This window comes from Physeter macrocephalus, chromosome 6 (assembly GCF_002837175.3).
Source record: "Physeter macrocephalus isolate SW-GA chromosome 6, ASM283717v5, whole genome shotgun sequence".
Lineage (NCBI taxonomy): Eukaryota > Metazoa > Chordata > Mammalia > Artiodactyla > Physeteridae > Physeter > Physeter macrocephalus.
The window spans coordinates 56131848-56146767 of record NC_041219.1 but is presented as its reverse complement, the minus strand read 5'-3'; the positions used below and the strand labels follow the sequence as shown (position 1 = coordinate 56146767).

At 44.4% G+C, this 14920-nt stretch overlaps 1 protein-coding gene across 5 annotated transcripts in view; it reads left to right on the top strand.

The window, feature by feature from the left end:
• The first annotated feature begins 11029 nt into the window (after window positions 1–11029).
• PARP11 (poly(ADP-ribose) polymerase family member 11) overlaps window positions 11030–14920 on the top strand; it is a 48858-nt gene continuing 44967 nt past the window's right edge. For all 5 annotated transcript variants that reach the window (XR_003680240.2, XR_003680239.2, XM_028490919.1 and 2 more), the window contains exon 1: window positions 11030–11207. Coding sequence is in view for 3 of the 5 variants with exons in the window: in XM_028490919.1 (XP_028346720.1) it covers window positions 11190–11207 (18 nt within the window). In the remaining 2 variants the exon portion in view is untranslated. The remainder of the gene's footprint in view (window positions 11208–14920) is intronic.

Here is a 14920-nt window from a genome sequence, read left to right as displayed (position 1 = left end):
AGGAGGGTTCCCTTTTCTCCACACCCTCTCCAGCATGTATTGTTTGTAGATTTTTTGATGATAACCATTCTGACTGGTGTCAGGTGATACCTCATTGTAGTTTTGATTTGCATTTCTCTAATGATTAGTGATGTTGAGCATTCTTTCTTGTGTTTGTTGGCGATGATAATGGCCTGGAATTCATTCAACATCCACGAGGGTTTATTAAGCACCCCGGGCATTGCTCAACAAGGGTAAATCAACAACTATAGAATTCAACAACACACCCACACCCAGATGCCACAAGGATTGTCATGAGGAAGGGCCAGAAGATTTGCACTGAGTGCATCAGAAATTTAGAGGAAGGAGAGCCTGGGGCTGGGAGTGGTGCGGAAACACTTCCCAAGGGAACTGGTAATGGGAACTGGGTCTTAACGGCGGAGTAGAATCTGACTGAGCGAGGTGGCTGGACATAGCAGTCCACCTTGGGGAAGTGACCTTAGCAAAAGGATGGGGAGGAGCACACACACACACACAGCAAAGTGGACATGCCCACCTGAATGGAGAGAGGGCTGGTACCCGGGGAACATGGGAGAGGTGAAATGTCGGGCCAGGTATGTCGGCTCTGAGTGGCACACTGAGGTGTTTGGCTTCTAAACCAAAATGTATCCTCCAAACAAAAAAAGGAGGACCTACTTACAGCACAGGGAACTACACTCAATATTTTGTAATAGCCTATAAGGGAAAAGAATCTGAAAAAATATATATGTGTATACATATATATACACATGTACATATATCTCTGAATCACTGTGCTGTACACCTGAAACTAACACGACGTTGTAAATCAGCTATACTTCAATTAAAAAAAAAAGGTAGAACAATTTTACTGAGAGGACACTGAAAGCCAAGATAAATGAGAACAGTTAGTTAGAAAATGTTAGCTGGCTCGAGACATAGAACAGAGACCATCAGACCTTGAAGGGGCCTTCAACTTCATCTGGTCCAAATGCCTATTTCCCAGATGGGGAAATTACAGCTGAAATAAAATCAAAACCTGCCCGCGTGCACTCAGCGGATAAAGGGAAAAGCCAGAGCTAGAAACTAGTGTGGTGTTTATTTTCCCCGCCCCTGCCCCCTTAATAAATTCAAATCTCCAGACTTAGACAAATCACATCCCAGGTTGCTCAAAGAACTCCCAGAACCCTTGTCAATAATGTTTGAAAAAGCATGGAGAATAGCGGAACTGTTAACAGACAAGAGAAGAACAAAGTTGTCCCGATCCTCAAAAAAGGGGGAAAGGGGCACATTATAAAAACGATAAGCCAGTCAGCTTGACAATTATCCCTGGCAGAATATTCTAGAACAGAATTTTAAAAAGCTATTTACTCCACAACCATTATTATAATGATAGAAACGAAGGGGGAAATAACCCACAATTTGACCACTTTAACCCATCAACTGAACAGATTATTAAGTAGACTCTTTGTAAGTCTTTAGAAAAGCAGAGATCGCTCAGAGCCAACCCGAAATCTCAGAAAACAAAACACGTCTTCATTTATTCCTTTTTTGATGGGGATGTTGGACTAGTAGAAAGCAGTGGCGTCAAAACCATACTTGCTTTCAGCACGGCGCTTGACAAGATCCATCATAATCTCCTTGTGGCTAAGACGTGAACTGGCTCACAGCCAGTGGGAACGGCCATGGCTGGTGTAAGAATTGTACCTAAAGACTGCTGATTAGTGTGTATCTCAGCCTGAAAGGACGCTATGGTGGTGAGCCATGGCGGTCTCTCTTTACTCTTCCCTCAGAGTATTTTTGTCTTACAGGGGATACTTATCAGATTTTCACATGACATGGACAAGGAGGAATAGCTAATGTGAAGGACCCTTGCTGTGTTCTGTGAATTATGTTAAATATACTTTTCCCACAAAATTATCACACTTAAATCGTAGCACCCTGGGAGGCAGGTAGGAATGTTATCTCCATTTTAGAGATGAGGAAATTGATGATTTGAGATGAATCGTTTGCTTAAGATGACACAGCTCAGGAGGGGAGGAACAAAACTTTGAATCCAGGTTTGTCTGGCACCAGAGTCGGAATGAAATGATCCTGTGTAATTTTGACAGACCACAGCTAGGAGCTTAAATCCACATTGTATCACAGAGCTTAACACCTGCATTTTAATTCTGAAAATCAATTGCATATCCAAGGATTGGGCCGATCTGACCTACCACACCCATGGGAATGACCTGGGGGTTTTCGTTGTCCACAGGCTCCATCGAAAAAACAGTGAAGAGAGTTAACCAAATTTTGGCTGCATTTATTGATACATAGTGTTTAAATCAAGGCAGCTAAGGGTCCTGCTGGCTATGTGATCAAAACCTTTTTTTTTTTTTTTTTTGCGGTACGTGGGCCTCTCCCGCTGCGGAGCACAGGCTCCGGACGCGCAGGCTCAGCGGCCATGGCTCACGGGCCCAGCCGCTCCGCGGCACGTGGGATCTTCCCGGACCGGGACGCGAACCCGCGTCCCCCGCATCGGCAGGCGGACTCTCAACCACCGCGCCACCAGGGAAGCCCTGTGATCAAAACATGTTTGAAGATAAATCAGAGAAAAGTAACCGAGAAAGATGCAGAAACTATGTTATATGAAAAATGGTTGAAGAAACTGATACTATTTTAGGCTGAGAAGGCCGAAATCATCGCATATTCAAGGAGAAGTCATATAAAAAAACGACAGAACGGGATCCGTGAATAGAAGTTATGAAGGGCCAGGCTTTGGTGCAATCTGAGGGCAAACTTTCTAACTGTTGGGACTGTCTGGAAATACAAGACAGTGGTCAGTTTGCAGTTACCGGGAGAGTTTAAACAGACTGGACGAGCCCTCGTTGATGTGGAAGTGGTCACCGTGGGAGCTGAGAGGGAGACAGAGGCCACATACGCTTCCCTCCAAATCCAAAATCCCGACCCCGCTTAGATGGTCGCTTATCGGAACTTGGTTAGTCGTTAGAGTTCAACTAGTGAATTATTCATCAACTGATCCATCAAATAATCCTCACACAGATCCAGATTTGTTAAAACAATATGGCGTCTTGGGAAGTAGGAGAGTTCCTACTTTAATTAATTCCTAATTTCATTTGGGGCTACCCGAAGTCAGGTCAGCATCATCTCACTGGCAAAGAGCCATCCGTATCAGAATAAGAATCTAAACCTTATCACCAACTCTGTTTTTGGCCACTACTCAGTCAAGAGATTTATAGTTCTTTACTAATACTTTTACCCCGAAGTATATTATACTGCTTTCATCCAGTCCTGACCATTTCGCTGATTTAGGGTAAAACAGTACAGTTAGATTATCGCTATTCCAGAAAGCTATTCTGACATGTGCTTGACAAAAGCTGATCTTGGTCATCCAGAAACAAAGGAATTCTCTGGTTTATTAGAAAGTTTGTGCTCACATTTTAACATCAGAGCCATTCTTGCCTGTCTGCCAGCGCCATCTAGTGATGCAACGAGCACATTTTTCCAGCCTGGGAGTAACAACCCAGTTTTGAATAATCTATGAGGGACCACCATTCTTTTCTGGACCCCAGAATATTTGGATTGGAAGAAACGTCTTGGGGCCAAATGTTTAATACCCGTGTATCATCCAGGCAGGCCTTCCCCAAGATCACACCCAGAGATATCAATTTTTAGTCTAGTCTCCAGAGTGAGTATTAATCCAGGAGGCCAGAGCTCCCAGGAAGAATGAAAATGAACAAATTGAATGGGAGAGATCATAGTGATTTTTCTCATCTATTTCCTTTTCATTTCAATTTTTTTTAGAACTCAGGGCAGGTTAAGACTTGATGCAAAGGCTTGTGACCGGAGACTTGCAGAGATGTTCAGAAACGGCCCCGGAGAGGAGATGGGACTAGATAGGAAAATGCACATATATCCTACAAAGGGGTGTAAGAACTTAATTTTTTTTTTTTTAGGGCACCGATTTTTGAGAAGTGGTTGCTGGGCAGATATTGTTCAAGTCTATGCCAATGACAAGACTTGTCTTAAACCATTTCTTATTTAACCCGCTGGGCTTTGAAGAGAAAGATATTATGTGCATTCCTGTTCTTGTTTCAGGATTATTCAGGATCGAGGATAATGTTGAGGATATTCTATCGAATTATTATAAGCACAAGACAAGCATCCTCCCAAATGCTAAGTGGAGATGGAGGTGTTTGGATTGGATGATGCTAAGATCCCTTTTCTCCTCTGAGAGTTTCTTATTTGGTGATTTGAGGCCATCCACAAGATCGATAAGGTGTGCCTTTGTATTAGGGGCACCCAGCCCATGAGATCCAGGACTCGGCAGGGTAAGAGCCTCCTTGTTGCTTTAGGTACACAGGTGAGTCAAAGCAAGGTGAACTGGACCAGAGATCTGATCACTCCTGATTCTCAACTACTTCCTGTCCCTTGCATTCTTTACATGGTTTCTCTTATATCTTTGTCAAGTCTTACATGCGGCTCTCTTTTTAGTCTCCTCCAGTAAATGAAAAGTTCCTCAAAAGCACAGAGTGTATCTTTTGCTTCCTGTATCTCTTGCCTGACATATCTGACCCCAGCATCTCCTTATGGCATCACATCATGGGCTGTGAGAGCTGGCAGCCACCTTGGCGCTTACCTGGTCCACTTATCTCATCAGATGAGAAACAGAGGCCCCCAAAGGGATGTGACTTGCTTAACACCATTCAGCTCATCAGAACCAGAACTTGGATCAGCCCCTGAATCTCCTGACTGTCCTAGACATTAACATGGCACGCCCCATAGTGACAGAGAGGCAGGGCGCCTCCCCACCCCGAGCTGGGAGCAGCTAACCACGCGCGAGAAACTGTTCCAGACCCTCATGTATGTGAATATTGCCTTCTACTCCATGATATGTACGCGTTTCTTTTAACATTAAAATGTTAGAATTATTTTTTCTCGTAAGGAAAATTGATACTGAAGTTATAATGGGAAAGAGTCATTTGTCTTCCTTGGCATCAAGCTGTAACCCTCAGAGTCAAAACAAAGCTGTAACTTTTGTGCTTGGGGCTGAGGAACCATGAACATCTTTCTGAGTGTGGCTCTGGGTCCCTGAGGATAGAGGTCAGGAGGAGGGTGAACCAGGGAGGGGAAAGCCAAGATCCTATCTTTTAAAAAAAATTGATTGTTTTTACAGACTTATTGAGCTATAACTCACATACCATACAATTCCTCCATTTAAATTGCATAATTCAGTGGTTTTTGGTATAAAGGTGCTTTGTCTTGAGTGAACAGCTACAAACACACATCCCCACACAGCGCCTGATGGAGTAGAAGGAAAGGCGAGATTTAGTTTTTAAATGCAATTTATGCTCCACCCTGCGTCCTCAAGATCTGTAGGCCATTCTTAATCCACAGAAGCACCCCTTCACTGCTCCCCAACTCCCCCTCCCAAGCTGAACGGAAGCTCTATCCATACACAGTTATTTAATTTTCTGGGCAGAAGTAATGGACCGCAGTGAGGAACTTGCAGGAGAGGCAGTTCTAGGGTTGGTAGAGAAGGGAGCAAAGGGCCAGGGAGAGGCTTGTAGGGGATAAAGCAGGGAACAACGCTGCTTTTTTAAAAAGAACATAAATTTGTCCTAGCGGAGTACTTGAATTCCAATTGCGATTGGGTGACCGGGGCCGTTTGTGGAAGGGGATGGCCGGAAACCGCACAGAGGAGTGATCAGAAGCACAGGTTCTGAGGCCAGGAACCGAGGTTCAGATTCTTGTTTTGGGACAGGTTAAATAATATCTCTGTGCCTCAGTTTCTTTTCAGGTAGAAGCGGCTAAAGAGAGTACCTACTTTACAGGGTTGCTGTGAGAATTCTATTTGTTAATTTTATAAAGAGCTTATAACAGTGTCAGGCCCTAACTTCGTGTTATACCAGGCCCTGTACCATCTGCACACCTTCTCCTCAAACACATACACACACAAACACACACACACATACACTCTCTCTCTCTCTCTCTCTCAGGAACTCTGACCAGCTGTTCCCTCTGCATGGAATCCTCTTTGCCCAGATATCACTCAGCTTGCTCCTTTACTTCCTCAGATCTCAGCTTCTCAATGAGGACCATCTTGGATACTCTCAACACCCCTTACCCGTATCTATGTGTTTTCTATAGCTCTTATCACCTTACAGCATACTCTACAATGTGCTTATTTATTACACCACGTTATCTGTGTCCACCCCCCCGCCACATCCAAGCCCCAAGCCTGCCCCACCTCACCTTCCCCAGCACGTAAATTCCACAGGGGTAGGGATTTTCCTCTATTTCGTTCACTGATATAGCCTAGGAAGCTAGGGACAGTGCCTGGAACATTGAGGGAGCTAGCTAAATATTTGCTGAATGAAGAACTGAAGAGCAACTCATATTAGATAATCCGCTGTGGTTTCCTGACCTCCCTGGATGTGATTCTTAGGAACTGGCGAAAGTCCCCATGTCTGCAGTGACCCAAGTGCAGGCGGGACACCCTCCAGCCGCCCTTTCCACCACTCAAGGCTTGTACTTGCCTCCCTCTCTCCTAATTTTAAAAATGATATCTTATTGACGTGCTTTCCTGCTTTCTGCTTCTCACTGTGAAGCTTCTCACACGCTAAGTCGTTTCTGTTCTCTCTTTCCAGATCATTCCTATTAAGTCCTTTTTGACAATGCCATGACCAAAACCCTAAAGTGGCATTCCTGGAAGGAAAGCACCAGCCAGGAATGTCACAGCCCAAGAGCCTTTTCAGAATTCTCCATCCTCTAATTAGGATGGCCACACATCTCAGCTGCTGCTTTTGACTGCTGCTGTGAGCTGCATGTTGATGTCCGTCACTGATCCACCCCCCACCCCCACCCCCAGCAGCAAAAACTAATCATCAGTGGTATTTGCAAGAGAGCCTTTCCGATCAGTGTGAGTGAATTATTTAGCACTTCATTTTTTTTTTCAGTTGAATTTAATTCCTTGTCCTGTTTCCTAATTAGGAAGATTTACAGGATTCATTCTGATTTTTTGAAAAAATATTCCTTCCCAGGGATGCTTATCTCGGCTTCAGCAAATGTTTCATCTGCTTATTTCACCTCTTAATTCCTGCTGGAGTTGTTAACTGTCAGACTCCAGCAGCAGGGCTGATTCTGGCGCTGCCTCACTGTTGGCTCTTTTTCAGACTGAGGCTGGGTCTTTATATTCAGGGCCCATGGGCACAAATGCAGCTTTTTCTCCCTCACTCCTGGACCCTCTTGCGGCCCCTCATCTCTCCCTGTGCCTCTTCCCGTCTCCTGCTTCCCCCTTTCTGTCAAAAACAGCCTGTCCCCCATATACATTCCTAGCCAGCCCCCTCCATTTCTGGCTGTCTATGTGGCCGTTAAAAATAAAAACAATTATGAAAATAACATTTAAATAATAGATAATACTATATCGTGCATCTCACCAGTTACTTGGTTCTTTTTTCTCTTTCTGTTGTCTTAGGGGAGGTTGATTCCTCCCCCGGCCACAAATTGACCTCGCCATTCTGTTCCTTCATCTGCCTGTTTTCGCCATCTGATTATTTTCTTGCTTTCCAGACATAAGATAGGTCTCCTCTGCTCCTTTCCCCCTCCCCCTCTCCTTTCCCCTTGGGCAATTCCTCCCTGCTCTCCTAGCATTCTAAGATCTAATCAGCTCAACCAGGTGCGAGGGAGGCTGCCATCCCTCAGGACCCCTGGGCATATCACCACCCAGAACACACATAGGACACATGAAAGATAAAGGAAAATGTCTTCTATTTGTCTGGCTTTCCTGAGAAAACGAGTGACCATGGTCAGGAGGCATAGTTTCTACAGCTGTGGCACTTAGCCCAGAACGATGATGCAGAGGGAAGCTGTCCCAGCTCCAGACCGTGTCACAGAGAGTCCTCTCTTGGAAGACCATGAGAGGCTGAGCCCCATGTCTGAACCCTCCCTGGAAAAAGTTATGGGAAAGTGCATAACATTGTTTCCTATGAGAACATTCTAGAAAGTCCCAGATCCATTCCACTTCCTCAGCAAAATAAGAGGTGGATTATCATCAGTTATGAACCCAAATACCTAAGGGGCCCAGGAAGGTAATTTAAACGAGGAAAAGAGATACAGGTCTGGTAACTCAGGTAAAGCTAAGAACCCGTGCCCAGTCCAAAGGGGTCAGTATGACCAGTCGTTGGCACAGGAGGATGGTGTGTAAGGGAAGCTGGAGAAACACATTATTTAATGTGAAATTTCCCAGTTTTAAAATGGTGGGCACTTAATCAAAACTTTTAAAATACTTTGTGGGCTAAAGCTCATTAGCTCTGTTTGTGACCCCTGGACTAAAGGATCTAAGGTCCCTTCCCACACTTGCTCTCTAACAGTGGTCATAAATCCAGAATAATAAGAATTAAGATAATCACCAGACTCTTCACAGCTCTTTTCAGTTTATGAAATGTGTTCTCTTCATATTAGGGATATGGCAGTATATTTTAAAAACATATCCACCTGAGATATAGCCACGTCAGTTGTGTTCTCTCCATCTCCCTCTCTGACCACCAGCCCAGGCAACCCCAAGGCTTCAAGGAAATGAAGTATAGCTCCAACCCCCCAAAAAGTTAAGGACTTCATCCTAATCTTTCCAATTAAACTTGCTTTGTAAAAATCCACTCCACCGTCGAAGAAGAGCTAGTTCCTAAATTATTTAAATTGCTACTGTTCACTTTGCAAAACTTAAAGACAATCACCAAAACCCACCAATAACAATGGATCAATTTCATGACTTATAAATAAATTTTATTCCTAAATAAAAGATTAACAAATTGAATGCAGCAGTTTTTTCAAAGAATAATGAATATGTGACTAAGAGTTTATTTCAAGAAGGTAAGGATGGGTTGAAAATTAGAAAACCTACTAGTATAGTTCATTATATTAATGAATCAGAATAAAAAAGGAATATAGTGATAGAGCTCAAGAGACAGTTGATAAATTTAACATCCTTTCCCAATTAAAACCTTATAGTGAACTAGGAATAGAAAGAAATTTCTTTAAAGACGATAGTGTATTTAAAGAATATCTAGGAGCTTCCCTGGTGGCGCAATGGTTAAGAATCCGCCTGCCAATGCAGGGGACACGGGTTCAAGCCCTGGTCTGGGAAGATCCCACATGCCGCAGAGCAACTAAGCCCGTGCACCACAACTACTGAGCCTGCGCTCTAGAGCCCACGAGCCACAACTACTGAGTCCTAGTGGCCACAACTACTGAAGCCCTCATGCCTAGAGCCCGTGCTCTGCAAGAAGAGAAGCCACAGCAATGAGAAGCCCGTGCAATGAAGAGTAGCCCCGGCTCACCGCAACAAGAGAAAACCCGCACAGCAACAAAGACGCAACGCAGCCAAAAAAAAAAAAAAAAAAAAAAAATCTAGCACCAACCAGAGGCAAACGTTTGCCATACCTAACTAAAAACTGAACGCTCATTACCTTGTCCTGTATTCTTCAAAAATTTTCTGAAATATTGGCCAATGCAATACAAAGAGTGAAAACTGCATTATTTGTAGGTGATGTGATTGTTAACATAGAAACTGCAGAGAGATTGGCTGACAAGCTATTAAAACTAATAAGACATTTTCAGCGTGGTAGGATGCAAGATACATACACATAGCATTTCATAGCTTGTACGCATGTTACACACATATACACTTGAAATAATCCACTGTGATAGTTAAGTAGTTTTCAATTTTTTATTATTCCAAAAAATACAGCAATAAACATTCTTGTACAGATTATTGTGTACATTTGTCTACCTCCTTGAAATTAGTTCCTAGAAACGGAATTGTTTAATAAAAGATTATGGAAATTTCAAATTTTGATACACATTGCCAAACTAGACTCAAGAATAGTGTGTGAGCAACTAAGACCCAACACAGCCAAAAATAAATAAATTAATTAAAAATAAATCTTAAAAAAAAAAGAATAGTGTGTAAATTTGCACTCTCTTATTTATTCTGGTAAATGGATTGGGATAGGGATCTTCACTTTACCTTTTTTTTTTCTTTCCTCTTTAATTTTTGCCAAATGCTAAACCAGTTGCCCCAGTATCACTTCTCGAATAATCCTTTTTTCCCCCACTACTTTGAAATAGAATTACTCTACATATTGGAATGAAGGATATCTATATCATAGTAGGTGAAAAAATCTGTAGGTATTCTTTGATCAGGTAAAAAAATTTTAATGTGTGGAGACATAGAAAAATTCAGAAGGAGCTTAAACTGTTCCTTTTTCATTTCCTATGGGTAGATGGTACTACTTTGCCTGGAAGATTCTTCCCCTCTTGTAGCTCAGGTAACTTCAATAGGAGGGCATCCTTGAAGTTTTGGCTTAAACTTCTTGGTTGGGGGTGGGGGCAGACACCCTGTCCTAGGTAGGCACCCTCTCAAAGAACCCTGTACTTGCCATACTACCTGTAGACCATCCTGCACCTTTTAATTTTATCTAAATTACTTCTTACTTTTTTCTCTAGACTCTAAGCTCCATGAGGACTGCATATGGGTCACTCTTGCTCATTGCAGAGCCTAGCACAGTGTCAGTGTCTGGCAAATAACCGTCACTCCTTGAGCACTTACTGTATACCAAACACCATGCTAGGTGCCTTCAATGATCACACTACACGCTTAGATAACAGTTATCATCACCTCCATTCTGAGCACGAGGAAACCGAGTCGGAAGCTTGTCCCACAGGCTATTAATTTCCAGGCCTGTCTGCCTCTTGGCCACTACACTCCCTATACGGTGATCAATAAATATAGGAGGTCATCAATAAATATCGAGGCTTGAGGATCACCTGGAGGGGACTTTGTAGAAGGGACGCAGCCCTGGAGGGTGGTTGGACTGGTAGCCCTTTAACAACCGCATTACGACCCAGACCCTCGCAGGCCCCGCCCACTCCGCGCCGAGGCCGGAAGGGAGAGGCAGGGGCGGGGGCGAGCGGGGGCGGGGAGGGGCGGGGCTGGCGCTGGTTGGCCGGCTTCGGCCGGAAGTCGGGAGGTTCGAGAGGGTCCGAAGACGCCGGCTTATGACGGGGAGGCTTGCGTGGAGGTTGCCTCTCCGTCCTTTCGCTCCCCGGGCCCTCGGGAAAAACCCAGCATACCGGCCCCGCGGCCAGCCCCTTCCGCCAGGCTCTCTCCGCTCGATTTCGCCACCGTTATGTGGGAAGCGAATCCGGTGAGTAGCCGGGCGGGACGGGGCGGACCGGTGGGCGGGGTTGATGGGAGAGGGCGGGAGGGGTTCCCGGGAACTACGCCACCCACACCCCCGCCCCCCACCCCCCCAGGCCGCGCCGACCGGCTGTTGAGTTCCGGGGGCGCGAAGGCCCCGGCCCCGGCGGCTCGGGCAGCCACCTTGCGAGCAATGGAGACGGCTCGGTGGGTCCCCAGCGCCGTGAGGCTGTCCCGTCCCAGTGATTGGACTCGCTGTGGTTTCTCCGCCCCCGTCCCTCCACCGTCTTTGTAAACTTGGCGTTTTGCTTTCTGGCTGGAGTTCCTGGGCTTCGGACCTGTGACTGACTTAGGCTCTGGTGTACCTGCCAACCCCACCCCCATCCCCGTCCAAAGCGAGGGGACTCGCCCTCCGTGTCCTGAAATGGGCCTAAGGGGAACCGCCAGGGCTCCTTTTCCAACTTCCTGGTGGACAGCCATGGAAAACGGGTGTTCTAAGCCTCTAAATGGTGAGGTTCTTAGATTTTTTTTTTCCAGTGGACAGAAACTGATGACCTGGAGCTTTTCCACTGCAAGTCTTGTGTCTCCCTCCGGTATTTGCATTGTGTCTGCGTGCATTTTTGTTTACCTTGCTTTTGTACATTCATTTATTTAATATGCAGCCTTCAAAGAGTGGAATCCGCTTGCCAAGAGTATTCCATTAATCTCCTGTTAGAGGTGAAATCGCCTAGTTACACGGCAAATAGACACTATTTACGCCTTTGAGTTGACTGGAAAAGTGGCAGAATCACGTATCAGCAAATTGTTGGCCTAAATATGTGCAACTACCCCACGTGCTGAGATAACTTCCTAAATTTAGTTTAATAACCCTGTTTCCATATTTGCAGTAACTCCTTTGCTGTAATCATTACTTCTTATTTTTTCCATTCCTGGCATATATTTCCAGATAAGTTAGAGAGTTCGTCAGTAAATTTGCTTCTGTTTTTACGTTTTTACCCTGTAGAAACTAGTCTGTTGGTCTGGATTTTTTTGGTTGCGTATCATGATTACATCCTAGGCCATCGAATAGCGATGATCATCATCTAAGACTCCCCACCCCCTTTTTTTTTTTTTTTTTTTTTTTTTTTTTGGTTCAAACATACGCTCCTTTAAGGCCACATCAGAGGAAAGTAATTGCTGGGTTTTGATTTTAGCAAAAATAATTTCAAATTGTGAGAATATGCTCTCTGCTTATATATTCAGTTTCACTATCTGTCATCAGTAAGTTTCATTTTCTATTATTATATGTGTGTATATGTGTGTTTGTGTTGTATTCAGCTTTTATTGGCAGTCCTTCACCTTCCTGGTTTCTCCATAACATACCCTTTAGTCATCCAAGTACATGTCTTGCCCAAAGTCACATGTCTTAAATCCTTCACCATGTTAGAAGCTCCATATGGGCAGAGATTTTTGTCTGTTTTGTTTACTGCGGTATCCTCAGACTAGGGAACAGAGCCTGACATATAGTAGGCACTCAGTAAATATCCATTGAATTAACAAAGTGATTGCATCAATACTAGAAAGAGTCCTTTGCTCGCATTGTTCATTCTTCCTCCTCCATCACATACACATCAGAACTGGCTATTGGATCACTCATGTGTTTGTGAGGATTATAAAGGCATTCATGAGTATCTCATATATTTGGTTTGTTACAGCATTTTCTCACTTCTTTGGAAGGAAGGCTTGGTTTTCTCTGAAATCTCCCTAATGATTTTGCTTGATTTCAGTAGAGCAGACTGAGTTTTGTTAATAGTGGTGAACCTTCCCCTACAAGCCCACATTCTCCTTTTGACCGTTATCACGCTGCTCTCATAGATCTTAATGCTCCTGTGTTTTCTTAGCGATACTGTTTTTCTTCCTCAGAGCGTATGAATGTTGTCAATAAGGACAATTTCGTTTTGTAAAAGAACAGTGAACATTCTGCATATGGATTTCCTCTTGTAATTTGTTAGTTTCTTTGAATAGAAGAGGCATCTGAATAGTCTGTCCAGCTGTGCTCGTGGAATGAAAATTAATTTTAATGTTTCTCTAAGCCAAACACAATTGGAAAGATGAAAAAAGAACCCACAGTGTATCCTAAAGATAAATACAGATGACTTTTGTATTACCCACCAATTTAAATTACTGTTTACCATTTCTTTCCATTGACTGATACAATAAGTTCTGCTTTGTGGAGGAAGGCCATAGAGAACTGCTTTAACTGAAGACTTCTGCTAGTTTCTCCCTGTATTTTTTTAGTAGCTTCCATGACTTTGATATGCCACCTGTGATCTGCAAATTTATCTCCTCTTGCAAATACGCCTTCTGTGTGATACTGTATTCCGCTCGCAAGTGTTGTGAGGAAATACTACACTGACTCTGTCCATGATAATGCTCAGAAGCAGCCGCCCCTTCTGCGTGGAAAGTCTCCATGACATGCTTTGAGTATGGAAAATCACCATTGAACTTGGAACATTTTCTTGGGCGGGGGAACCAAAACAAGATAACCAAGGAGCTATAAATAAACTTTATCTCAGTACACCACTTTATTTTATTTTTCAAGACAGTCATGAGGTCAGTGATGATTCTGTTCAAGCCTTTCACCGACCAGGCTCCTTGAGGTCCCTGCCAAGGCAGAAGCAGGTTGACAGGGCAGCAGGCACTCAGTTCTGGTGTGAGATCCTGGCAGTTCTCCACCCACCCGGGGCGAGGTGGCCCTGGACTAATGTCCCCCAGTGTAGAAAAATGGCAGATCTGTAGGAAGGAGTTGGAGGGGATGCCATCACTGCCTGGACTCTGTGTACCCTGACTGTGCCCCGCCTTTTTCTGTCTCTTTGCCGCTGTCTTCCCCCTCTTCACAGGAAACGGAGTCAGTATCAGCATTACATAGGAGGGAGTTTCAGTTTCTCTCTGATGACAGAAAATGAAAAATGACAAACATTTGTTACGATAACAAATCATCTGTTGCGGTGGTAGGACCTTACTTTGTAAAGCGTGATAAACTCTTCAAAATTCCTTTTCGCTTATTAGTTCATATGATTAGCACAGTCTAATGAGTTAGCTAAGGGAGAAGGAAGTGACTTCCCCAAGGTCTCGCAGGTGGGTGAGCCACAGAGTCGTTTAGCACCTCTCTGCCACCACCCTGCCGCTCGGTCGGGGCAGTGATAACGTTTGTAAATCGGTCCAGCGCTTTACCCGCTGAGCCTCCATTTTCTCTGTTATTTGATATTCACAGCTGCTTCCACGCTCCCTTGGCACTCTGATTCTCTCTTTCCTCTGTCCAGCCTCTTGAGAGAATAGTCTTATACTTTTTGTCCTTCGTACTCAGACCTCAGCCCCCCTAGCCCCGCCTCTGCCCCAGCACCTGACTTGCCAGGGGGTCACCGAGAGTTTTCGAATCACCACGCACAGCGGCCACCTGCACACCTCACTCTCTTCCGTCATTTTGCAACAGTAATGCCACTGGAGGTGTTTCTCAAAACTCTCTTTTTTTGATTGCCTGGGACTGTATTCCTTTGGATTTCTTCTCCTTTCTAGGTTTCATCCTTGGATCATGGTCTTGTGTGAGCTGCACTGCCTCCTTCTGCCCCTGAATGTCCCCCCTTAACCTTTTTCTTCTCTCGGCACATCCTGTTTTGGTGAGCCCCAAGGCTTCAGATAGCCCTTTAGTGACTCTGCCTGCCAAATGTACATCTTTAGTCC